This window comes from Podarcis raffonei, chromosome 15 (assembly GCF_027172205.1).
Source record: "Podarcis raffonei isolate rPodRaf1 chromosome 15, rPodRaf1.pri, whole genome shotgun sequence".
NCBI lineage: Eukaryota > Metazoa > Chordata > Lepidosauria > Squamata > Lacertidae > Podarcis > Podarcis raffonei.
The window spans coordinates 13,700,818-13,728,039 of record NC_070616.1 but is presented as its reverse complement, the minus strand read 5'-3'; the positions used below and the strand labels follow the sequence as shown (position 1 = coordinate 13,728,039).

Below are 27,222 nucleotides of genomic sequence, written 5' to 3'. Positions count from 1 at the left end.
TCCTCTTCTTCAATCCGTCACCCATGTAGTGGCAGAGGCTTTCAGCTTTCCAGCCAGGTCTCTACTATTGCACACACGTGCATTTGGACGAGGGCTCTTCTAAGCTGCCCCAGCCATCTGCCTCAATCTAAGAGAACAAGGGAGGTAGGGGCACATTTATTTGACCTGCACCCCAATCAGGGGTGATCCCCAAACCTGCTAGGGAGATAGCTAGTTTTTAGCACCACTGGCGGTGAACGCAGCTGTTGTCAAACCGGAATTTGTTCAGGGCTGCCCTGAATCACCAGGCAACTAATAATGATAATGATGATGATGATGATAATGATGATAATAATAATAATAATAATAATAATAATAATAATAATTTTATTATTTATACCCCACCCATCTGGCTGTGTTGCCCCAGCCACTCTGGGTGGCTTCCAGCACATATAAAAACATAATCAAACACCAGACATTAAAAGCTTCCCAATACAGGGCTGCCTTCGGATGTATTCTAAAAGGAGTACAGGAAACTGACTTGGACGGGCCATTGGTCCAATCCAGAAAGGTCTTCTTACGCTCTTATGATCAGCCCTGCTAGCTTGTGCACATGCTAGATACATCCCTTTGTCCCACAGGAGCTGCAGGTGCCCACCCTGCTTGCTTTGCCAACTGACCCACTTGGAAGAGGTTCTCATGCCTTGATTTAGAACCTTTGAAGCATCTCTGTTGGTCCAAGTTATGGGTTCAAATTCCGATGAGATCTATTAGCCTAAATTAAAGGCTTAGTTATCCAACTAATGTGGCATGCGTATGGAATGAATACAGGAAATCCTGGATAGGCAGAGAAGCTTGGGAAATCAGCAGAAGCTGATAATGGTTTGAACTGGAGGCATAATCCATCTGCATATCAACTCAATCTACAGATCAAGCCATGTCAGGGAGAGGCCAAAGTTCAGTTTACCAGGCAGCCAGTCCCTCATTCAATCCCTGGTATCAGCTAAAAGCAGGGGGTGTCTATGGGTGTTATGGTGGCTGTGAAGCCATTTAGTGGTGCCCCTGGGTAGGTACCCCAGACTCTAAGCTTTCTGTAAACAGTAAGTCAGTAGCCCTCCTAGAAAGATAGTTATGGGGCAAAATGTACAGGTACCTTTTAAGTTATTCCTCCCAAACAAGAGTGGTGTGGCTACCTCGTATATTTTTCCTGGTACTGAGAAATGCTCTCTGTTGTTATTAGAAAGCAGCAGCATCACAACAGTGTGTGTGTGTGTGTGTGTGTGTGTGTGTGTGTGTGTTCTCCATAACCAAGACGAGCAGGACATAGCTACTTCCTATGGTCAACATGAGGTCACTGGAGTGGTTATCTCTCTAACACCATGCTCCCCATGGCAGCCATTTTGTGTTATGCCATGCCCCCTCCCTGGCAGCCATTTTGTGACGTGCGTCCCCAGCACACTCTCAACATTTGAAATGTGCCCACTAGTCCAACAATGGTTGGAGACCCCTGGTTAATATATCTCAGTTTCAAAGCAGGTGATGAAGAAAGGCTGTTTTCTTCCTGTGGGACCGGTGTCAGTCTCAGAGTGGGAAATCCTGAACCAGGTGGATGAGCAAGCAGACTTGTGAGGCTGCTCTGCATGCTGTCATTGTAAGTGTAAACAGGGAGCACATTTGCCAGCACAAACGGGTCAAGCTGATTCAAGCCAGCCAGTCAAGCCACACATACAACAAGGGAGGAAGCAGAAGCTTTTATGATACACTGATACACCATGAGATGAGGGGAGAAACTTATCAATGATTCATTAGGATAGTGGCCATACTCTGGGACTGAAAGAATTTGCTCCCAATGTTCCTTGCCCTTCTCCCCTGTCAATTTCAGTCTAGGATATTCACCAGACATCCCCTGAATATTTGGATATTTCCTGAATAGCCACAATACTATATTGAAAGCCCCTGAATATTTGTGCATTTCCCAAACAATCACGAAACATTTGACGCTGGTCTTTGGCATCCAATGATACTGGACGTATCTGAATATGTGGATATTTCTTGACTAGTCTGACATCAAAATACGCTGAAATTGACAACCTGAGATTTCCTTGTCACTGACTCTTGACAGTTGTCAATACCTCCGAAAATCAAGTTTTTGGTTATCTTTAGGGTTAAAGGTAAAGGTAAAGGGACTCCTGACCATTAGGTCCAGTTGTGACCGACTCTGGGGTTGTGGTGCTCATCTCGCTTTATTGGCTGAGGGAGCCGGCGTACAGCTTCCGGGTCATGTGGCCAGCATGACTAAGCTGCTTCTGGAGAACCAGAGGAGCGCATGGAAACGCCGTTTACCTTCCCGCCGGAGCGGTACCTATTTATCTACTTGCACTTTGATGTGCTTTTGAACTGCTAGGTTGGCAGGAGCAGGGACCAAGTAACAGGAGCTCACCCCGTCACAGGGATTCGAACCGCCGACCTTCTGATCAGCAAGTCCTAGGCTCTGTGGTTTAACCCACAGCGCCCGTTCACAAATTCTATTTCAGATTTGGAAAAAAAACCTGACACCCAATGTTTGAACAACAGGCTAAAACGTTGCTGCATTTGGCATGGTTGCATAGATATCATTTCACATTTAGTACACGCAACGGATAGTGAAACATTATGCTTACCATATAGTCCAGCTTTGTGGCCTCACTGCTGGAACTTTCCAAAGTCGAGACTCTGTAGCTTGTCATCAACTGAAGTAAAAAAATGGATTTTGTGGTGGAAGTTACTCCTTTCATGGTTGTGGTCAGCTGCTGTAGAGGTGGCAGACTGGTGAATTGGGTTAGCTGTGGTGAAGATGGCATGGCTGAGGAGATCTGAGGAGATCTCAGCTTTGTGGTAGCAGCTAACCACAGCAGAGAAGCTGAGGTTGCAGTTTTGGTTAGGTGCCATGGCATCGGCTGCACAGTTGCAATTGGAAGAGTTACAAACTTCTGTTTTGTGGCTGAACTTAGCTGGGTAGGAGAAGGCCACTTGGTGGTTGGGGTTATTGGTTGTCCAGAAGACTCCTCCATTGCTAAGGGGCTATGTTGAGGCATCACCAGCTTCACATCTGAAGTTAGCTGGTGAGGAGATTCCAGTTTTGTAGTTGTGGTTGGTGGAGGCAATGGTTCTGCAGCCAAGGTAAGCTGCTGTGAAGGCATCCATTGTATGTGCAGGTCCAGCTGAGTGGACCTCAGTTTCGTGCTTAAGGCGGGCTGCTGTGGCGAACTACTTTGCGTCACTGAAATTAATGGTGGCAATGAAGTCTCTGGATTGAAATTTTCAGTGGTTGATGGAGAAGAACCCATCTTGCTCTGAGATGAGGCCCGAGGTGACACCAACTTCAGGGGTACTGTGGGCTGCTGAGAAATGATCTCATTCATGGCTGAGGTGTGAGGAACAGTCCTGAGAAACGCAAGGCCTTTTGTAGGTGTGGTTGAATTCCTCAATAGCTCTGCCTTACTCCCACTGTTTGCTAATGTAAGATCGGAGAACTCTGTTGGGGTGGGGACATGTCCACATTATTAACCAAACCAGTTTAGGCTCCCTCCCTTCCCAGTTATGGAAAGGCAGCATACAAGTAAATTAATGTTACGCTCTAATTCAAAGCAGGCACAGATAAAGGAAAGGGCCTTACCTAGAAAACAGCGCAGGAGAGTGAAGACAGTCGCTACCAGCAACAAGAGGAGGAATCCGCTGAGGACTTCCACGAAGCAAATGCAGCAGCGTTGCACCTTCCTCTTGCGCTGCGGAAAGAGGATCCAGAAATAGCCATTTGACTCTGGCACGTAATAACTGCCTGCGCTGGAATCAGATCAAGGGTCCATCTGTTCCGGCACACTGCCTCCAATAGGGGACAGAAACCAAAAGAAAGGAGAGAAGGCACATTCTAGTTTATCAAGACCCTTCTTAAAATGTAGTGTGGAGAACGGGACTTCAACTGATCCCGATGATGATGATGATGATGATGATGATTTCATGGATCACCTTCTAAACCACTGTCTCAAGGCAATTTACATATGATATAATTAAACACACATGCACATACCCAAAACCAAATGCATTTAAAACAAGACTAAAGTCATAGTGTGTGGTTAGAGTGTCAGAATGGGGCCTGGGAGATCAAGGTTCAAATCTCAACTTGGCCATTAAGCTCACCGGGTGACCTTGGGCCTGTCACCATCTCTCAGCCTAACCTCCTTCACAGGGTTGTTGTGAGTCTAAAATGGTGAGGGGACATACCCACACACTGAAGTTACCTTTTGGTAATGGAACTGCACCATTCCGACGTCTTGCAGAGTAGTCACGTTGCTGACTGAGGTAAACCCACCTGAAATGCAGTAAATAGATATGTACCCAGTCTTAAAACATTAAGTCTTGGTGGCAAATTTTGTTGGGTGGCTTTGGATGCACAGGGAAGTATTAGAGGCCCTTGGAGTATTACTCAAATCATTAAAACGTTTGCAATCTCAAAGTAGTTTGAGCTAAACAGCCCTTGGAGGGTAACCAGAGGGGTCAGAATGGGACCCGAGAAAGCCCAGAGTTCAAATACCCACTTGGCCATGAACCTAGGGGCCAGTCACTGCCTCTCAGCCAAATCTTCCTCACAAGGTTGTTGTGGGGATTAAATTATAGAATCATAGAATTGTAGAGCTGGAAGAGATCCCAGGGTCATCTAATTCAACCCCCTGCAATGCAGGAATGCTGAGGGGGAGAACCATATATACCACCTTGAGCTCCTTGGAGAAAATAGGTGTGCTATAAATGGAATGAATGAATGAATCATTTGTACATGAACCAGAACACAGGAACCCTTAAAAATCCACACTTCCCAGCTAGAGTTCCCGGAAAGGGAAGGGAAATGTACCAGAAGCATCCATGAGGGGAAACAACCTCACCAAGATGCATCTATTAGTGAAAATAGTATAAAAATAATTGCATTATATTAGGAACTTGGGGCAATATCTGCTGGCAAGGTCTCCATTGACCTTCATTCCAAGGAAAATGAACTCTGGGAAACCACTTGGAATCCCTGGGGTCTCTCAATGCTGGAAGATTAAGGTTTTGCATAACAATATAGTTAAACCAGACAAAAGGAAGGAAGGACTGGGAGGTTTGGGGAGCAGTTGTTGCCTTGGAACAGGAATGAAAGAAGCACAGTGTACATTTAGGGCAGGCATAGGCAAATTTGGCCCTCCAGATGTTTGGGACTACAATTCCCTTCATCCCTGACCACTGGTCCTGTTAGCTAGGGATGATGGGAGTTGTAGTACCAAAACATCTGGAGGGCCAAGTTTGCCTATGCCTGGTTTAGGGTGTGTTCACGCTGTCTCTTTAGAGCACGGCGAAGTTGCATCTGCGCAGCTTCATTAGTGCCAGATTGGTTTCTGTCTATGTAAACATAGGGTTGGGGGGAGGGTTCGATGTCTTTGCCCTGTGCAAAGGCTTCAGGACTCCCGTCAGTGTGCTGGTTTTGAGAAACCAGGCATCAAACAGCAGCAAAAGAAAGGAAATCCTTCTTCACCCAGCAAGTAGTTAAACTCTGGAACTCCCTCCCGCAGAATGGCATTAAAAATGCAGGCTATTAAGAGTACACTTCACACAATGGTCTATGGGTGTTTGCTTCTGATTTCTTCTTGCTTTTCACTAGTTTTTAACATTTTGTGATGTTATTCTTTTATATTGTTGTAAACTGCTGTGATAAACAGTATATTTATGATACAGCAGTACATAAATATTTTCAGGGCATTTTTTCTGGGGGTACGCAGGGGTACGTATACCCCTAAACATTTTGCAAATCTTTGTACTTTTATCCATTTACTGTATTTATTTCCCCGATTTGTACTATAAAATGGTGGTTTTCTTGAGTAAAAATGAGAGTGCACCTAAACATTTTTTAAAGGAAAAAAAAGCACTGAATATTTTTATGAATGAATGAATAGGATTGGACCAAATTCATGGAGAAGGCTATCGATGGAGATGAGCCTTGGTGGTTGTGCTCTGCCTTCACGGTCAGAAGCAGCAGTGCTTTTGAATCCCAGTTGCCAGAAGCCACAGAAGAGGAGAGGCTCTTGCAGACCCTCCAAGTGTCCCTATTTTCCTTTTTTCATTGGAGAAATGTTGGATGGTATGGAGCTATCCGGCTCCCCCGAGCCATCTGAAGGCAATCCTGTAGCTTGAAAATAGGCACGTCCTACCATACCCAGCTGGGACGCGGGTGGCGCTGTGGGTAAAACCTCAGTGCCTAGGACTTGCCGATCGCATGGTCGGCGGTTCGAATCCCCGCGGCGGGGTGCGCTCCTGTTGCTCAGTCCCAGCGCCTGCCAACCTAGCAGTTCGAAAGCACTCCCGGGTGCAAGTAGATAAATAGGGACCGCTTACTAGCGGGAAGGTAAACGGCGTTTCCGTGTGCTGCACTGGCTCGCCAGATGCAGCTTGTCACGCTGGCCACGTTACCCGGAAGTGTCTCGGGACAGCGCTGGACCCCGGCCTCTTGAGTGAGATGGGCGCACAACCCCAGAGTCTGTCAAGACTGGCCCGTACGGGCAGGGGTACCTTTACCTTTATCATACCCACCAACGTTTCTCTAATGAAAATAAGGATATCCTAACTGATGGTGGCAGCAGCCACGAAATTAAAAGACGCCTGCTTTTTGGGAGAAAAGCAATGACAAACCTAGACAGCATCTTAAAAAGTAGAGACATCACCTTGCCAACAAAGGTACGTATAGTTAAAGCTATGGTTTTCCCAGTAGTGATGTATGGAAGTGAGAGCTGGACCATAAAGAAGGCTGATCTCCAAAGAATTGATGCTTTTGAATTATGGTGCTGGAGGAGACTCTTGAGAGTCCCATGGACTGCAAGAAGATCAAACCTATCCATTCTTAAGGAAATCAGCCCTGAGTGCTCACTGGAAGGACAGATCGTGAAGCTGAGGCTCCAATACTTTGGCCACCTCATGAGAAGAGAAGACTCCCTGGAGAAGACACTGATGTTGGGAAAGATGGAGGGCACAAGGAGAAGGGGACGACAAAGGACGAGATGGTTGGACAGTGTTCTTGAAGCTACCAGCATGAGTTTGACCAAACTGCGGGAGGCAGTGGATGACAGAAGTGCCTGGCGTGCTCTGGTCCATGGGGTCACAAAGAGTCGGACATGACTAAACAACAACAAGGAAAAGTGGGACATTCCGGGATCAGATCAAACGGCTTCTCTAAATCAGGGATGTCCCTGGAAAATAGGGACACTTGAATGATCTGGGAGTGTGAACATAGTGGTGGTGTAGTGGTTAAGAGCGGTAGTCTCGTAATCTGGGGAACTGGGTTCGCTTCCCCGCTCCTCCACATGCAGCTGCTGGGTGACCTTGGGCCAGTCACACTTCTTTGAAGTCTCTCAGCCCCACTTACCTCACAGAGTGTTTGTTGTGGGGGAGGAAGGGAAAGGAGAATGTTAGCCGCTTTGAGACTCCTTAAAGGGAGTGAAAGGCGGGATATCAAATCCAAACTCTTCTTCTTCTTCTTCTAATCAGGACAGGCAAAATATGATTACAGCCCTGGGCTGGATTGCGCGCTTTGCGTTTTGCTCTGGGGCTTATTGTGCCTGCAGCTTTATAGCTACACGTGCAGAGTTATCGATTAATTCTTAACAATTAGCACCCGATGCAGAGCCTGTTTGCTAATCTTACTTACGCATTTCCTGATACTCAAAGCCATTTCCTGTTTGTCGGCCAAGGTTGCCAGGTCTCATGATGCCCATATTCATTTAATTAATTTAGCAAATATTTAATTTAATTTACAATCTAAATGAAACATTTCATTTAATTCAATATTTAATCTATCTACAGAGCCCACGTTTGTAAAAAAAATAATACAGCAACATGAAAAACAACTTTAACTTCCCCCCTTTTCTCTTTCTCTTCTCTTTCTCTTTTAAATTACAGTATTTCCTCACTCTCTTTCTCTTCCCTTTTCCCCTTTATCCCTGCTCTTGCTCTCTGTCTCTCTATTTCTCTTTCTTTTCTTTCTTCTCTTTTTGGTTTGTGTTTTTATTTAAATTAACACTTTAGTTTTGATCAAAAAGATATTTGATAATGATATTTGTATTCCTTTCTCCAAATTATAATAAAAATTATTTTTACAAATCACAATGTTACCAAAAAAATAAAAATAAAAATACAAGCAACAATAAATAGTAGATGGCTAAAAAAAGGTCACAGAATTATAGAGTCGGAAGGGACTCCAAGAGACATCTAGTCGAACAACCTGCAATGCAGAAATCTGAATTAAAGCATCCCTGACAGATGGCCATCCGACCTCTGCTTAAAAACTTTGGGAGGTGGGGAGGCAAGTCTGAAACTGGAAGGGCGGACACTGCAGAAATCAGCCCCTCCAAACATTTAAAAAACACACTCCCTGCTAGGGACAAATCCCAGTGATTTATCACAGGTAGGTTCCAGGAAATCAGAAGTGCCCTTGTTAAGCAGAGACCCCTGGAGCAAATGTCTTACCTTCCAGACCAGGTTGGGAGGTGCGGCAGTCACCAAAGATCTATTGAATGTCCTGCAAGATGAAGTGGTAAAATTGCTGCTTGGTCCGTTGAGAACAACAGCCCCCCTCAGCTGGAAAAACTCCCCAGGATAATGGTTCAGAAGGTCCCTGCTTTGAATGAGATACCAATCAGCAACTGGCAGCCCCACTGGCAGCTCAGTGTATTGTTGCAAATGCACCTGTGCTTTCAGCTCCATTATTCACCTGGGAACAGGTGCATCCCAAGGTTGAGTAAATAATAACACAATAATGGGTCAGTGTACACACTGGCAAGGAAGCACCCAAACTGAGGGGCCACCTGTGCTATACATTTAAGACAGTATCATACCACTTGAAATGGTCATGGCTTCCCACCCCGACTCCTGGAAACTGTAATTTGATGGGGGGCACCCTGGGTGGGAAGTAGGGAAATGTTGGTCTGCCAGGATGAGAGAAAAAAGGAAAGATCCCAGATGTGTCAAGCTATGTGTGGCAGAGCAACTGCAATCGCTCTCTAAGGCTTCTTGGATAGAAAGTTGTAATAAATTGCTTCAAAAATTATGTTTTGATCCACTGACATTCCTGTCATCTAATGTGCATTCTAGCTGAAGGTTTATTTTCAGGATCTATTGGCTAAATGGGATACGGAAACAGTGATGGTATCTAGATTCTCCACAACCTATCCTGTCAAAAAGAACAAGTTTGGAACTGAGAAAGATCTATGCCAGTGAAATATCCAGACAATGAAAAGCAACTTCCTGGAAGGGCGATATAAAAACATTCCCAAAGAACATGCCTGTGCAGCTGTGGATGTCAGCCAATTGAGGACCCCATTCATTGTATGTTGTACTGTAAGCTATATGAAATTCTGAGGGCGAAATATTTAAAGAAACCCCCTTCAGTGACATTGATAAAATCAATTACCTGCTGTCTAGCTCGAACAAGCTGTTTATGTTCAGGGAAGTTTTTAATGGCTGATGTTTTATTGTGTTTTTAATTTTATTGGAAGCCACCCAGAGTGGCTGAGGAAACCCAGTCAGATAGGCGGCATATTCCTAAAATAATAACAGCAGCAGCAGCAGGCAGCAACACAGCGTAGTTTGCGCTAAAAGCCTCTCAACTCAAGAAAGCCCTAGAGTCTTGCGCCCTGAGTTTTCTTCCTTTTTCCGCCATTTGTATCGATCTGCCAAGTGTTTTAAAAATATTTTAATCATATGGTTTAAACCCCCAATTAGCCATGTATGCCACGAGTCCCATGGGGACTTCGAAATCTGGGCACAGCTCCCATTGGCTAATTACAATGCCGTGTTTCCTCTGCCTTCTTACGATTGCAGCATAGCCTATATTTCATTGAGTAACCTTCTCTGGAAGGGTGGTGCACTTTTCAAGGATGCACTTGCAAGTACACAAGCATCAACAACTTAATTCGTTAAAGGAGGACTGTATTTTGAATAGAGCAAGAGCAAAAGGCACAACTGACCCCTCTTACTTGCCCCTGAAATGCTAATGTCTCTTTGACCTCCCACTTTGGAAGGAGCCTACTAGAAACATAGAATCATAGAATTGTAGAGTTGGAAGGGACCACTATCTTTTGCGCAACTCTCTCACAAACATCTCACCTCTTCATGGGTGGAAGCAGTCAAAGTCTTGCCGTCCTCCTCCCTTGGAGCTCAGGGTTTAAGGAGCCCTTTGCCCAAGTCTCAGAATCAGTGCTGGAGGGTGGTTCTGCCAAAGCCTCTTGATGTCCTCACTTAAAACTAGGGATTTAAGGAGCCCTTTGCCTGGGGTCAGGGACGCGGGTGGTGCTGTGGGTTAAACCACAGAGCCTAGGACTTGCCGATCAGAAGGTCAGCGGTTCGAATCCTCGCGACGGGGTGAGCTCCCGTTGCTTGGTCCCTGCTCCTGCCAACCTAGCAGTTTGAAAGAACTTCAAAGTGCAAGTAGATAAATAGGTACCGCTCCAGCGGGAAGGTAAATGGCGTTTCCGTGTGCTGCTCTGGTTCACCAGAAGTGGCTTAGTCATGCTGGCCACATGACCCAGAAGCTGTATGCCGGCTCCCTCGGCCAATAAAGCGAGATGAGCGCCGCAACCCCAGAGTTGGCCATGACTGGACCTAATGGTCAGGGGTCCCTTTACCTTTTTTGCCTGGGGTCAGTGGCCAAGGGTGGATTCTCCAAAGCCTCTTGCTGTTCTCCTCATTTGGAGCTAAGGGTTTAGAGAGCCCTTTGTGTCTTTTACAAGTGCCAAATAATAGTCATTCTGCACTTGCAATAAATCAGTGATTCAGGGCAGTGGCAGCTACACTTTGGAACTCCTTGCTCATTGATGTTAGGCAGGCACCTAATTTGTTCCAGATATTTTGCTCCAGAATGCCTATGCAGGCATGTAATTTTAGCCTGCAGCCTCAATCCATTATTTTAGTGTTTTATAATTACTGGTTTTATTTCATATTATAATTTTTTAAAAAAAGTCACTTGTTTTTTTCCTGTATTTTTGATGAGCATCTTAGGATGTCTAAAATATAGGTCTGGTAATACATATGTACATTTTGTTAAACGTTGAGAGAGAAAGAGAGAGAGACACCGAATGACCAAACAAGAGGCTGTTGCCTAAATATACAGATCAACGCTTGTGGGAAAGTGGCCAAAGCGAGTAATAGGTGCATCCTTGATACTTCAGGCAATGCAGGGAAAGGAGACGGGAAGCTCCTCAAAGCAAGATAGGCTCGCTGGGGCTTTTATGTGGTGTCAGCTGCCACATCTGGTAAGCTGGAGTAGGTTATGTCTAGCCTTGGCACAAAATCCTATGCTTGGATGGATGCAACAGACTTTCGGTCCCTCTGAGTTTTATGTTCCTACAAATAGTTCATCACATTTAATAGTGGTTAGGTTAAACCACTGAGCCTAGGGCTTGCCGATCAGAAGGTCGGCGGTTCGAATCCCCGCGACAGGGTGAGCTCCCGTTGCTCTGTTTCAGCTCCTGCCAACCTAGCAGTTTGAAAGCACGTCAAAGTGCAAGTAGATAAATAGGTACCGGTCTGGTGGGAAGGTAAATGGCGTTTCTGTGTGCTGCTCTGGTTCGCCAGAAGCGGCTCAATCATGCTGGCCACCTGACCCGGAAGCTGTACACCGGCTCCATCGGCCAGTAAAGCGAGATGAGCGCCGCAACCCTAGAGTCGTCCGCGACTGGACCTAATGGTCAGGGGTTCCTTTACCTTTAACCTTCTGCAGCAGTGGATTAATCAGGCCGGAATACTGTGTGGGTTGATTTTGTGTTGTGTGTGTGTGTGTGTGAGAGAGAGAGAGAGAGAGAGACTCTATGTGCAAGCCAAATAAATGAAAACAAACAAGCAAAGCACGCTATGCTTTTACTATGCAAGCAAGCTGGCAGGTTTATTTACAGAATGTGAGTCAGCTTGCTTTCTTACATGCTTGGAAAGGGCACCTCTTGTGACACTGATGTCCTCCAGCACAAAATTTGGGAATAGTCATTCCAAAATAAGCACCAGAATATTTTTGCATCAAATAGTTGGGTTGGGTGGCGTAATTAAGAGCAACAAATTTTGGAAAGGGGTTTGTCTATCTATCTGTCCATCTCAAAATATTGTCATCAAACTCGGCACAAGGGTTCCATACCCTCCATACCTTTCCAGGGACAGTTCTGGAATTACCAAAGCCATCCTGCCTTCTGATTTGATCCCAGAACCTCCCTGTTTTCCCCGCCAGTGCTGCCACTGCCAAGCTTGGAGAGGAGGATGAGCTGGCATTTGTCCTGAGCAGTGGTGGCAGCAGCGAGGGAGCATCCTGTGGCCTCCCATGGGCACTGCTGCTGACTTATAGCTGCTCCTGGAGAGCGAGTGAGGAGGAGGAGGAGGAGAGGAGGCTGCGGCCGCTAAGACCCAACCCTGTGTGACAGGTGGGCAGAGGGCAGGGTCACCCTGGGTGGGAAGAAAGGGGGAGCGGACTGGAGCGCAAAATGTCTTGACTTTTTCTTATTAAAAAAATCTATTTATGCATCCACATGTAATCTTGCCCCTTTCTAAAATTTATTTATTGGTGTGTGTGTGTTTTGCAAGTCTACCAAAGAATAAAATAAAATAGGGTTTAAGGTTTTTTTACAGGACGGTGGAGGGCATGCATGCTGCGTTCTGTTGGTGGAATGGTGGTGACATTCACATTTCTTTGGATAGGAAATGCTGGAGGGGAGGATGAGGGGATCAGTTGGAGTGGGGGGACTGAACAATGCCCCTATTTTCATCTGAAGAATGTTGGAGGGTATGGAGTTCCCAAGGTGGGGGCAGCAGTTGTTGTTGATGTTTGGCCACCAGCCGCCATTTTGAATCAAGTTAGCAAACCAAAACGTCACTTTGGCACAATTTTTTGGATGCCAGGCAGTATTTTGAATCAAAATGGCGGACTCTAGTGCGGCTTGGCTGTGACTTTTTTGGCATAGGTTTGGCTGCCTCACGATATATTATCATCAAACTCAGCACGAGGGTTCCTGAAGTGGTCTAGCCATGTTCATTGATGTTTGGATACCAGGAGCCATTTTGAATGACTGAGGAAACCCAGCCAGATGAGCGGGGTATAAATAATAAAATTATGATGATGATGATGATGATGATGATAATGATGATGAATCAAGCTGGCAGGCTGAAATATAACTTTGGAGTGACTTTGTCCAGTTTTGATGTGACAGGTCCAAACTCACAAATTGCACTATCCATTTTAAAATCACAATCTTTTTTGGTTTCTACACAGCCCTACATCTACACAGCCCTACATCTCTCCCCGCTAGTGCCCCATAAAGATCGGAAGTTTGAAAGCCATGTGATCTCAATGAAGACAAATGTCACTTTTTCTTTTTTAGCATAGTGGAGCTGGTTTGGAGAAAATGCACCTTTTTTCTCTCCCAGGGTGAACTCTGAAAAAACTGACCCTACAAGTCTCCACACTGAACACTAGGAAAAGTTGGCTGTGATAGGGACCTACTGGCTAGGGCCTGTAACATCACTCACACACCTCTCCCTGATATCTGGAGCACTTTTCTCAAGTGCCTGCACCTGGTGAGAGACTCTGGGGTCCTTGAGCTTGGCTTCCTTGGAATGAAGGTCAATGGAGACTGTGGTGTCTTTTGGATATATGGTTTTATTTACACATCTATACCACCTGAGCATAGGATGGATGGGCTCACAGCATTAACACCCTGAAAGATCTAGCCTCCCTTTAAGGTTTCTGGGGAAGCCCCACAGTCAGCTTTGGGTCTAGCTCAGAGCAAGACATTCCTATGTGTCTCCAGCTTCCATAATCAGCCTAAACTTACAAACAAAACTCTGGCCATTGTTATTCTATATTACAAAGTGATGTCTCTTGCAACATGACTCTGTGGCAACAGGGCAATCAGGCCCAGAAGCAAATAGGCATGAATTACCACATTCCACCAGCAAAGGGTTGCACACTGTTGCCTGCGGTATGGTTCACTGAAAAGTTTGCCACCTTTCCAATTTTGGAGAGCCTTCCCCATTGGGACGAAGCCAGCTGTGCCAGCCAATCAGTCTCCACCCTCCTCCTCCATCCCTCCACCCATTTCCGCAACTGACCTCTGGCACAGGCTGAATCTAGCAGGAAGAGGCTTAGGATAAATAAGAAACTCCAAGGCAAAGCTGTGTATTGAGATCCAGAGCAAGGGGCAAAGCCAGCTTGGAGACATCAAGTTCATCATTCATCCAGAGGCACTTTTTCTGTGTGGACTTTACAACGTTTACGTCAGCTGGGTTGCGCAAGAAAGAACTATCACTGGGATTTCTTGAAAGAACTTTCATATCCAACTTCAGAACAGGTTAGTGGTTCTCAACCCTCACCAAAATCAGAGCAGTACAGTGGTACTGCTGTACAGCGGGTTCCAGCGGAGTGGCAGCAGCAGGAGGCCCCATTAGCTAAAGTGGTACTTGAGGTTAAGAACAGTTTCAGGTGAAGAACGGACCTCCGGAACGAATTAAGTACTTAACCCGAGGTACCACTGTATACAACAACTGGGCATGGAACCACACCAGAAAAACCGTATCGGAAAGCTGAAATCAGAAATCAGCTGGCTTTTGTGGAAAGATGTGTCGACAATTGCCTGTCATAAGCCTGACAGGTTAGAAAAGGTTTCAGCAGGTGTTTAAAAGTTGGCACAGAAGCCACTTACTAAATCTCTAGTGGCAGAGCATTCCGCAAGACTGGGCTGATGACGCTAAAGGCTCAGCTCCTTGTTGTTGTCAAATGAGTCTCGCCAGCCCAGGGAATGACCAGTGGTGCTCTTAGAGATGATCTCAGCGATCGAGCTGTGATATAAGGGTTCATGCAGTCCCTTGTTCCCTGGACCCAAGTAGTTCAGGGCTCTGTAAATTACAGCCGACTCACAATTTACATGCATTTAACTTGTGCAATTACAGCTTTACGTGCTGGGGGGGGGGACTGTCAGTAATCTCACCCACTATATCGCACTCACCTGGGGGAGTGTGGTAAGTTAAGTGCTGTGCTTCTTATGGTTTTTATGGGTTGTTTTGACTACACAGTGGTACCTCGGGTTAAGTACTTAATTCGTTCTGGAGGTCTGTTTTTAACCTGAAACTGTTCTTAACCTGAAGCACCACTTTAGCTAATGGGGCCTCCTGCTGCCGCCGTGCCACTGGAGCACGATTTCTGTTCTCATCCTGAAGCAAAGTTCTTAACCCGAGGTACTATTTCTGGGTTAGTGGAGTCTGTAACCTGAAGCGTATGTAACCTGAAGCGTATGTAACCCGAGGTACCACTGTTTCTGATTCTAGCTTCAGGCTCTATCCCCGAAACATAACCCCAGTGTAAGCCAAGAGTGGACTGCAAGACAATGGCCTTGAACTTGGATCAGTGGTAAATGAGCAGCCAATGCAGCTGTTTTAACAAAGGCGTTGCATGCTGTTAGCCAGCTGGCCGCCACATTCTGCACCAGCAGGAGCTTTTGAACCAGGCCCAAGGTGAACCTCACACAGAGTGCATTACAGTAATCCAGTCTCGAGGTTATCCACGCATGGACTACAGTGGTCAGGCTATCCCTGCCCAGGAATGGCTGCAGCTGGTGAACAACACAAAGCTGGCGAAAGGCTCTTCTGGCCACAGAAGACAGTTGAGCCTCTAGCGACAAAAATGTATCCCCCTCTCACTCCCAAACGTGATTATTTGACAGCAAGTCCCATGGATTTCCGGGGGTCTTTTTTTTTTTATTTTATGGAAGTGGGCTGAAAACGGAAGCAGCAGAATCCTTTGCTTAGAAGAAATGCTTTTCCGTGGGAATAGCTGCTGAGTGTGGTTTAGATTTGAACAGAAGGACATCAACTGATTGGTTAAGTACCGTATCTGTCTTGCAAACGGAAGATCCCATGTTCAATTCCTAATGGCATCTCCAGGTAGGGCTGGTAAAGATTCCTGCCTGAAACCCTGAGAGCTGCTGCCCATCAATGTAGACCAGAGGTGGGGAACCTGAGGCCAGCCAGATATTACTCGACTCCAACTCCCATCATTGCTAACCAGCATGGCCAATGGCCTTGGAGGGTAAGGCTATCAATTAGCTCCTAGACACAATAATGGCTATGTTTTGGCTCCATTGTGGGAGGCATCAAATGCTTCTGTTACTAAAAACCACAGGAAGAGGAGAGTGCTCTTGCAAAAGTCCTGCTTGGTGATTTCCCACAATCATTTGGCTGGCTACTGTAAGAACAAGGGTAAGGTTGGCCCTGGTGAATGATGACACCCACAGACACATTTGCCATAGCCACCCACGTACATTTAGATGTATTTATGCCAGGTTCAAAATTTGACACACTGGGTTTGATTTGTAATGAGGCAAAACATCTAATTCTGGGCAGACTAGCGTTGCTGTCTCTTCTACGCTCCAACAGGATACCTGAAAAAAGAGGAGGGAGGGGAGAGCTTGATTGATTGATTAATCAGTATCAAACAACAGCAATAAAATATGGTGCAACCAATCTAGATTGCTTCAAAGGAAGATTGGACAAATTTGTGGAGGGGGAGGCTATCCACGGCTACAAGAGAGAGCTAGTGTGGTGTAATGGTTAAGAGCAGTAGACTCGTAATCTGGTGAACCGGGTTCGCTTCCCCGCTCCTCCACATGCAGCTGTTGGGTGACCTTGGGCTAGTCAAACTTCTCTGAAGTCTCTCAGCCCTACTCACCTCACAGAGTGTTTGTTGTGTGGGAGGAAGGGAAAGGAGAATGTTAGCCGCTTTGAGACTCCTTCGGGTAGTGATAAAGCGGGATATCAAATCCAAACTCTTCTTCTTCTTCTTCTACAAGCCATGATGGCTACAGATCGCCTCCACACAGGAGGCAGAAATGCTTCTGGATTCCAGTTGCTGGAAGCTGCGGGAAGGGAGAGGGCTCTTGCACTCAGGTCCTGCTTGTGGGGTTCTACCTACTGAACTATTAGTTAGCACTTTAGAGCATCTGTGAGAACAGGATGCTGGACTAGATGGGCCATTGGCTTGATCCAGTTGGGCTCTTCTTATATTCTTGGAACAGGATTAAAGGGGAAAAGTTACTTCAGAGGTACGCTAGAAGCCACCTTGAGTGTGAGGACTCGCTTCCTGGGAGAGTCACAGTAAAGACAACTTCCGTGTGTGTGTGCAGGGCTGCTTCAGCTGGCCCTGGATGAGCTTGGTTCAAGAGCGCATCAGGCTGTAAAACACTGCACACAATGGTGCCACCATATGATTAAAATAATCAAGATTACGATGAGTAATGTTACATATTATTAGCATAGAATTTTATATAATTACTTATATAAAAGCAACCCCATAACCTTAATAAATTCTCCTGCTGATTGAAGCTCTGGAAATGTGAGGAAATGTCAGCAGCCCTCTCCCTGGGGGCTTCGCCTGTTTCACGGTGAGGCTAACCTCCATTAGAGACAAAGAAATGGGTTTTGCATTCTCCTGAAAGTAAACTCCACCCCTAGTGAGTCAGTGATGATATTATTATTATTATTATTATTAAGCCTTCAGAAGGGACTTTTGGACCAGTCAGGCTGGTCAGTTTGGCACCCTTGCTGCTTTTTTTTAAATGCATATTTTCCTGCTGCTTCTGTTCCAAAAAGAAGGCGTCATCAATGCTTTAACCTAAAACAAAACTTGCATTCTGGTTCCCCTTGCAAAAGGTCCGACTAATTGGCCTTCTGAGAATCCACTCCTCCCCACCTGCGCATGCGCCGTCCCTTTAAAGTCTGCCTCCCTTCGCCTCCGAGCAGGACGGGATGTACCATTACGCGCGCATATAGAGGGGGAGAGGAAGATTGAGAGGCGCGTTGGGGGCGCCCGCCTTGCCATGAACGGGGACGATGGAGGGGATGCCGTTTGCTACTCCCCCGCGTCTCTCAGTGGTAGATTCCTCCCTCCTCTAGCTCCGCCCCCTTCTCCCCTCCCTTTCTCTTTCTCTCTCCCTGCGCGAAGGGAAGGCCCTGCTCGGTTCTGCTGCTGCTGCCGGCTTGCACTTCCCAGCGCCGCTTTCTAGAGGGGGCTCCTCGGTGAGTGGCGGGGGAAGGGGCCCGGACGCCTGGGTTCTTGGCGGTGGGCGGGGGGGAGGAAGAAGAGCAGGACGCCTGGGTCGCTCTTGTTTTAAAGAGGCTGAGAGCTGAGGCCGGACGCCTGGGTCCCTTTTAGAAACTGGGTGGGGGGAAAGCGGAGAGTAGAATCTGCTGGACGCCTGGGTCCCTTTTGCTTTTGAAAGAAGGAGGGAGAGTAGAGGTCGGTCTCCTGGGTCCCTTTAATGAAAAGGTGTGTGGGGGGGGAGTACAGAGTCGGACGCCTGGGTCTCTATAAAAAGGATGGGTAGAGTAGAAGCCGGACGCCTGGGTCCCTTTAATTTGTAAACGAGGAAGAGAGTTAGCACCCGGACTCCTGGGTCCATTTTGCTTTGAAAAGGAAGATGTGAGCGGAGGCCGGACGCCTGGGTCCCTTTAAGTAAGAAGTAGAGGAAAGTTCAGATTCCTGCAGGTCGAGTAGGGAAAAGCGTCCTGTGCTTGTTCCGCAAGGACGTGAGGAGGGGCGAAGGGGCTGAAGGCAGCAAACAGCTAAATAAATCGGGGACCCCCTTTTCAAGGGGGCGTTTCAAGGGTGTCTTACAGAACCAGGAGTCATAGGGTTTCTCTGGTAGTTAAATGCGAATAGTGCTGGACTCCTGGGTTCACTTGGGACGCGGAGGAATGAAGTGAACTCAGACCTCGGAAGTCTTTCTTTTAAGGTCTTAAAATATATGTTATCTCTTTGCTAAGTCTGCGACTTCTGAGTTGCTTTAGAGCTGCTGCTTCCGTCTTCTTTGAGGAACAAGGAGTATGTTTCGAAGAGCCAGAGTTCCCCAGCATAACAGATAAAAATCAAAGCCTTTTAAAAACAGCAATCACGCACACAGATTTTTACTGTTGTTGTGGGGATGAAATGTGGATAGCTGGGAGAACCTTGTATGTGTCCTTTGAGGGAAAAGATGGGATATAAAGACAATACAGTAGTATCTCGGGTTACAAACGCTTCGGGTTACAGACTCCACTAACCCAGAAGTAGTACCTTGGGTTAAGAACTTTACTTCAGGATGAGAACAGAAATCGTGTGGCGGCAGCGGGAGGCCCCACTAGCTAAAGTGGTACCTCAGGTTAAGAACGGTTTCAGGTTAAGAACGGACCTCCAGAACGAATTAAGTTCTTAACCAGAGGTACCACTGTAAATAGATGTGTCTCAGGGTTGGGGACCACCTGTGCAGCTCTGAATGTTGCTGTACTGCAGCTCCCATCATCCCTGTCCATTAGCCATGGTAGCTGGGGCTGCTGGGAGCCCAAGTCCAAAAAACATAGTTGTTGAGGGTGGGCTCCTTCCTTCGGGACCCTGGGGCTTTCAAATCCTTGCAGGCACTTTGATCCTGGCAACATGTATACTTCACCAAAACTGTCTATCAGAGAGAGCTTGTGTTCTGGAAAGAAGCTACAGGGGAAAAGGGCAGGGGATAGATAAATATGTAATAATAATGATGGGGATGATGATGACAGTTCAGTTGGTAGACCATGAGACTCTTAATCTCATGGTTGTGGGTTCAATCCCCATGCTGGGCGAAATATTGCAGGGGGTTGGACTAGATGACCATCGGGTCCCTTCCAACTCTACAATGCTTTGAATGGAAGCCAGATTCTGAAGCGTTGCTTGCTGTGGGGGTTATGCAATGTGGACACCAAGGACCTCCTGAATAAGCACAGTGTTTGTGAGCCAGGAGCACTTGTTCAGTTTTCTGGACCGTGGATAATAAGAACCAACTTCTTTGGGATTAGATGTGACAGCAAGGAATGTTTTGACTATCATGGCCCCCTGGACTCCAGTCTTTTCTGCAGCATGGGCATCAACAGCTCTTCCCCAAGCAAACTCAGACGTCTTTCACCTGGTTTTATTTGGGAGTCCTGGCAGATAGCTTTTCCTCTCCTTGCCTTTCAAAGCACGTTTTATAGGTGGACTGAGAACTATATGCTGTCCCATGGTATCGGAGGCAGTATGCTGGGGATCTTGAGCACTGTTGTGTTCAGGTCCAACGGATCTGGTTAGCCACTGTGAGAACAGGTTGCTGAACTATAACCCCCCACAATCCCTTTGGCCTGATTCAGCAACCAGGCACGTCTTAGGTCATGTGACTCTTCAATGCTAGGCGTGACTTCAGATGTTAGTAGCAGATTATAGTGACTCTGATTATAGGAGATTGTTTTATTAGGCCACTTTTGCACCGCCCATCAGTCAAGGCCTCCAGCTAATTTGTGAAGTAGTTAAAAACAAGAAACTATGAAATGCAACCAATATTTTCTAAGAAATCAAGATGCGAAAAACAGTGCTGGCTAGGGCAAAACTAGCCAAAGGGTGTGTATGTGGGTAGCTTAATGAAACCCACAAGTACCCATTTCCTTCCCCATGCCTGTTTAAAACCAGTAAAAGATTGGGGTGGTGGATAATTAAAGTCACAAGCCCTTTCCATAATTTTAGTTCTCTCTTCTCTATAGCACTGAAGGAGGATAGTCACAAAAAAAGGGAATGAGCCCCCTGGATTAGTTTAACATAATCACTTTGCTCGATCAGGCCTATGGCCTATCTAGTGCAGCATCTTGTACATGCAGGACCCAAGCACAAAAGCACCCTTGGACTTCCAATAGTTTCCAGCAACTAGTATATGTGCTCTTGGATGTGTTGGGTCTGGTTTGTTAAAAGTGGTCGGATGAGACTCTTGACATGACCAGAGTTCCTCTACGATCTGGATCCCCATGACAACCCCCATTCTGGGAGGATTGAGTTTTCAAAGGGCATCAAAAGCCTTGGCCTCCCCGCCATCCCCAATGTGAGGTACAGTGGTACCTCAGGATGCAAATGAGATCTGTTCCAGAGCCCTGTTCGCATCCTGAACAGAACGTAAGACGCGACAGTGCATGCGTGGGTCGCGTTTTGCCGCTTCCGTGCATGCGCGTGACGTCATTTTGACCGTCTGCGCATGCGCGAGCGGCGAAACCTGGAAGTAACGTGCTCCGTTACTTCTGGGTCGCCGTGGAGCGCAATCCAAAAATGCTTATCCTGAAGCGTATTTATCCCGAGGTATGACTGTAGTCAGTTCTAGGTTAGTGTTGACCTGCCAGCCCTGGTCTGAAATGGAGGCAGAATGCCTTTCCACAGTCAATATCCAACAAACATGAGATGGTGGGTGCTCCAAACGTCGCAATAGGGTGCTCCAGGCACAGCAGCAGACAGAACAGTTTTGTCTGATAATGAAGAAATTAATTGTCCCCAAAGGTACATCAAATGACCATGGATCAGCGATCACTTAAAAGCAGACTTCCTCAGACTCGGCCCTCCAGATGTTTTGAGACTACAATTCCCATCATCCCTGACCACTTGTCCTGCTTGCTAGGGATCATGGGAGTTGTAGGCCAAAAAATCTGGAGGGCTGAGTCTGAGGAAGCCTGCTTAAAAGTGTAGTAAGCTGATGAACACCCAACATCTGCCTCCATTTCAGTGATCTTTGACAGTGGCTTACCACTCTTACCATTCCTGTTCATGGAACATTTATTTGATAATTATAAGTTTGTGACTCCACACACATATTATATGTCTTCTGTTTATGAATTTTGAAACAGTGTAGTGTTATAAAAACATTGCCAGTAGATTATTGGCCGGCGTGTTGCTTGTTGTTGTTCAGAATGTTCTGTTTTCCAGCCTTGGTTGCGCAGACCTGCTTTGGGTCCAAGCTTCCTGAGCACATTTGTTTGTTAAAGCTGCATGTTCCTCCCTGTGATTCTTGGAAATTATTTCTCTCTCGTTGCATAAGGCCCTCGACTTTGCTTGTTCCTTTCCAACACTTGAGGAAGCAACAACCTCAGGTTTTTGCTTAGGATCTGGCTCCTTGCCAGGCTGTTGGATTTAAAGGGATGGCGCCACCTGTTGGCTCCTGGGCATCATTGCTTCCATTAGGACAAGGCCTCCCAAGAAGCCTAAGCTGTTTGGGCAGTCCTGGTCTGGCACTGGCCTTTGGGATAACCTTTGCCATGACTTGGCAGGGTGGTGTCTTCTCTCTGCGCAAGCCAAGCTTGGCATGTGCCCCAGAATGCGCTGAACCTGGCCCTGGAATTGGGTTCGTTCCTGGTCTCTTGTTGGTCAGGTGCTTTGAGAATCTCCCTCCCACACTCCAACCAATTTGTCTCATGAAACTTTTGCATTGCATAATATTTCTATTTCCCTGCCATGAAGTTCTTCCAATGGAGAAGGTTTAGGGCAGGCATAAGCAAACTTGGCCCTCCAGATGTTTTGGGACTACAACTCCCATCATCCCTGACAACTGGTCCTGTTAGCTAGGGATGATGGGAGTTGTAGTCCCAAAACATCTGGAGGGCCAAGTTTGCCTATGCTTGGTTAAGGCCACAGTCACTCCATGCATTCACAGTGCTTTGATGCCACTTTAAGCAGTTATGGCTCCCCTCCCCGCAAATTTTCGGAGCTGTAGTTTAAGGGCGCTGGGAGCATTTGCATGAAAATACCCACCACCTGGTTTAAAGAGTGGCCCCACTTTAGCCATGCACAAACCATGTGTTAGACACTCAGATATATAAGCTGGGCAACAGTCACCAAAACAGAATGCCTAGTTGCCATTTTTGGGCCAGATGCCTCAAAAGCTGTATTTTTCAATACGATTTTTTGGTTCCTGAATTTCATTCTGATTGTGCAGATAAAATTTAACAGGTAGAATTCTACAGGATGTGTTGCTGGTGTGTGAAAAACAGTAAAGATCCGAGGATCCCCAGGCATGTTCCACCAAATGGTGAAGATGTCAGGGGCCATCCTGGCAGTACCGTATTTTTTGCCCTATTGGACGCACCGGCCCATAGGACGCACCTAGTTTTCGGGGGGGAAATCAAGGAAAAAAATATGATCCCCCCCCCGCAGCTCTGGGAGCAGCGGACAGGCTGCACGCAGCCTGTGCGCTACTCCAAGACCACCTCCCTGCTTTTGCGGGAGGTGGCGGAATTCCCCCACCTCCCGCAAAAGCCCACAGGAGCCGTGCGCGACTCCTACGGGCTTTTCGACCAGGAGGGAGAAGGGACTGAAACGGCCAGTCAGTCTCTTCTCCCTCCTCGGGGAAAAGCCCCCAAGAGCGGCGCGCTCTTCAAAGGGTGCGCGGCTCCTGCGGGCTTTTCTACGAGGTGAGGGAATTCCCCCACCTCCTAGAAAAGCCAGCAGATGCTGTGGAGCCCCTTTAAAGAGCGCGCGGCTTTTGCGGGAGGCGGGGGAATTCCCCCATCTCCCGCAAAAGCCCACAGGAGGGAGAAGGGACGGACTCGGCCAGTCAGTCCCTTCTCCGTCCTCGGGGAAAAGCCCCCAAGAGCGGTACGCTCTTTAAAGGCTGCGCGGCTCCTACGGGCTTTTCTACGAGGTGGGGGAATTCCCCCACCTCCTAGAAAAGCCAGCAGAAGCCGCGGAGCCCCTTTAAAGAGCGCGCGGCTTTTGCGGGAGGTGGGGGAATTCCCCCATCTCCCGCAAAAGCCCACAGGAGGGTTGGAGAGTAGCGGGAAGGCATCGCATGCCTTCCCGCTGCCCCCCAATCTCGGGGGCTGGCGATGCTTTCCCCACCGCCAGCCTCCAACCCGGGTTGGAGGGTAGCGGGAAGGCGTCGCTCGCCTTCCCGCTGCCCCCCCAATCTCTGGGGCTGGCGATGGGGGAAGCGCTGCTTTCCCCACCGCCAGCCTCAAAGCCGGGTTGGAAAGTAGCCGGAAGGCGTCGCGCGCCTTCCCGCTGCCCCCCATCCTCTGGGGCTGGCGATGGAGGAGGCGCTGCTTTCCCCCACCGCCAGCCTCAAAGAGCAGACTCTCCTGGCTTCAGCGGAAGCAACGCAAAGCCTACGGAGCGCAGGCTTCGGAGGCTTCGCGTTGCTATCGCTGAAGCCAAGGAGCCTGCATTCGCCCCATAAGATGCACACACATTTTCCCTTCATTTTTGGAGGGGAAAAAGTGCGTCTTATAGGGCGAAAAATACGGTATGTGGGGATAGTCAAATTATTTGGATATCTAAGAAATTCAGTAATCAGCCCTTAGATATATTGGAGACCAAGTTCCTCAAGCATTTGATAAATAATCAACTGTACAGCATAACTTTTACTTGCTGGGTGCTGAAGGCAAATTGTGGACAAAAATATCAGGAGACCGTGGACTATAGGGTTGTAACAGCATTCAAAATGCCCTAGGCAATGGGCACATTTTGTGATTGGTGTGGGTCCAGTTGCAACCACATGGAGATCTCTGGGTGGCAGGTTGGTGACTGACATCTCTCCATCTGGCTGGCCTCTCCAGCTTTCTTAAACAGGTAAACAGAAGAGCTTATTTATTGCATTTATATCCCACCTTTTTCTCCAAGGAGTACATGGTTCATTGTCCCCCTTCGCTAATCCTACAATGACCCTTTGAGGTAGGTTAGGAGGCTGTGACTGACTTCAGGGTCACCCAGTGAGCTTCCTGACTGAGTGGGGATTCGAACCCTGATCTCCCAGGTCCTAGTCTGGCAGTTGAACCACTACACCCCACTGGCTTGCTATGGGGCAGCTCTATAAATTAAGTAGGTAAATAAATATGAGGAAAACAAAATGTCACTTAGAGAAGGATCCGAAATATTTTCCTTGAAGCTTGCATTTGTTTTATTCTGGATTGTTTTATTTGATGTTTTGATGTGATATAAACCACTTAGAGATTTCTTCTTTAAAATATAAAGCAATATAGAAATGATATTACATTCGTAACTCGGAAGTCAAATGCTTTGCGAGACGAACGTTTTGGCTCCCGAATGCCGCAAACCTTGAAGTGATGGTTCCGGTTTGCGAACCTTCTTTGGAACCCGAACATCCGTTGCGGCTTCCATGGCTTCCTGCAGCCAATTGGAAGCTGCGCCTTGGTTCCTGAACGTTTTGGAAGTCGAACAGACTTCTGAGGTACGACTATATAATTATTATAATTATAATAATAAGTATACAGTCGTACCTCAGAAGTCTGTTCAACTTCCAAAATGTTCATTATTATAATTAATATAATTATATAATTATAATAATTAGTACATTATTATTTATTAATCCCCACAGGGGGAAAGATGGAACCTAGACATTCTGTTGTGGTGACCGTAACCTAGGTTTAAGGTGCCATTTGGCAATTGGCTCATATATCTATGTTTCTATCACTGAACCTCAAAAGGGTAATCAAATCCACCCCTCTAGAATGCAGGAATCACAGCTGAAGAGTCCCTTGGGAAAGGCTACCTTAAGGAAAACTTGCAGTCTTGGGGACAAGTCTTTCTCTGAGCTGCTTTTGCAAGCCATTTTGGAGAGGGTTGTGTTGAGTGGCTGAGCTGTAACTGATCTCCCTGAGACTCTGTTTGAATAAAGAGACTTTCATCCCCACCCTGCTATTGAGATTGTGTTGCTAACTGGCATTATGAATGCATAATGCCTCCTTTGGTATTATATAACTGCCCTGTTGCTTGCGGCTGGATGTTGTTCTTAAAGCTGTACTGGAGCCGTTCTGGGGACATGTGAAGTGTTATTTACCCAGGTTTGGTGGGGCATCTTCGTCTGCCTGAGGTTCGATGGGTGGAATATACAGACCATGCCCACCTCACTGGCACTGGGCACCACTACCGTGACAATCCTTGGGTTTTGCCTTGCATGTTCCCATAATTCCATGCAGTCTTCCCATAATCCCACTCAAATTGCTTCTGAAAGTGGAAATTGCCTTGTAGGGACAGCCTGGGAAGCTACAACTTCATTTCTTTTTACACTTTTATAGGGCTGCCATCCATATATGGGATTTGTCTGTTGAAAACAGCGTCCAGGAAAACCCGGACATATGGCAACCCATGTCAAAAGTGTTGAATTTTGGGGGTCAAATTTCTTTAAAAATAGCTTTAAAAATACATTTTGGGGGGAGATTTTGCAAAAAACACAGCAGATTTGCATGCGCCGTACGTAGCGACGCTGCACATGTGCTGCACATAGTTGTTTACCGGCGCTCTTGTGCCATATGGACGGTGCCGGGATCCTCTGCTCACTGCTGCAGCCGCGAACGGAGGATCGTCTACATGCGGCTATAGCGGCAATGGAGGGATCCCACCGCCGTCTGTACGGCGCTTGAGCGGCGCCTGTGGCAAACCGCTATGTACGGTGCATGTGCGGCGGTGTTTCATACAGTGCATGTGTGTGATGCCACACATGAACTGTACATAGTGGTTTGCCACCAGCGCCGGGATCCTCCACATGCGGCTGCTGCGGTATGATGGCTGTTTGTGCCGCTGCGGCATGGCGAGCCCCCGCGGGGTGCCTTCTCATCACCCCCCCAGACATGACATCCGGGGCGCCCCCCACCCCCCGTTGCGACACCACAGTGTGGGGGCTAACACTGTTATTGTATTAACAGCTAAGCATATGGTTGTGTCCTCATCTGTTAACTTGGATAACCAGTTGGATAGCTCATTTGGTTAGAGAGTGGTGCTGACAACGCCAAGGTTTGTAGGTTTGATCCCCGTATGGGACAGCTGCATATTCCTGCATTAGAGGGGGTTGGACTTGATGATCCTCAGGGTCCCTTCCAACAGTATCATTCTGTGAGATAACATTTTTGGTTTAAGGGGTCCAATTGGCTGGTGACAAATTGCCAGTGCAAGACCCTTTGTCAGACTCTTAAAATGTGTGGAGCTAGACATCATGGTATGGCTTGTCCAAAAGCAGGCTCCTCTATTTAACCTATTGTCAACTGATAGAATTGAACAGTGGCTCTTAACCTTTTTGGGACCGCAGATCCCTTTGAGAATCTGATGAAAGCTATTTGCCAGAAAAATTCATACAAACACAAAATGTTGCATGCAAATTATTTTATTGCACTGGGGGGTGGGAATCTGGTTCACAGACCCCCTGAAGCCCATCCATTGACCTCCTGGGATCCATGGACCCCTGTTTAGGAATCCCTGATCTAGACCCCTGATTAGTGGACTGTTTCATTCCATACAAACACTGCCTTTGACAGAGTTGGACCATTGGTGAGGCGTTCACAAAGTAAAGGAAGGATTGAACTCTGATTAATAAGAATACACACAGAGACTTGAACCAGCAAGACTCTGGGAAGGGTGTG

The 27,222-nt window shown here is 47.0% G+C and overlaps 1 protein-coding gene and 1 pseudogene across 1 annotated transcript in view; one reads left to right on the top strand and one right to left on the bottom strand.

The window, feature by feature from the left end:
- Positions 1-8,739, bottom strand: part of LOC128403128 (serine proteinase stubble-like) — a 38,370-nt pseudogene extending 29,631 nt beyond the window's left edge.
- A 9,125-nt stretch (positions 8,740-17,864) lies between these two features.
- Positions 17,865-27,222, top strand: part of LOC128402651 (NADPH--cytochrome P450 reductase) — a 49,013-nt gene continuing 39,655 nt past the window's right edge. Inside the window, 2 exon segments of the mRNA XM_053366937.1 lie at positions 17,865-17,964; positions 17,967-18,078. Coding sequence (XP_053222912.1) covers positions 17,880-17,964; positions 17,967-18,078 — 197 coding nt within the window. The 5' untranslated portion in view covers positions 17,865-17,879.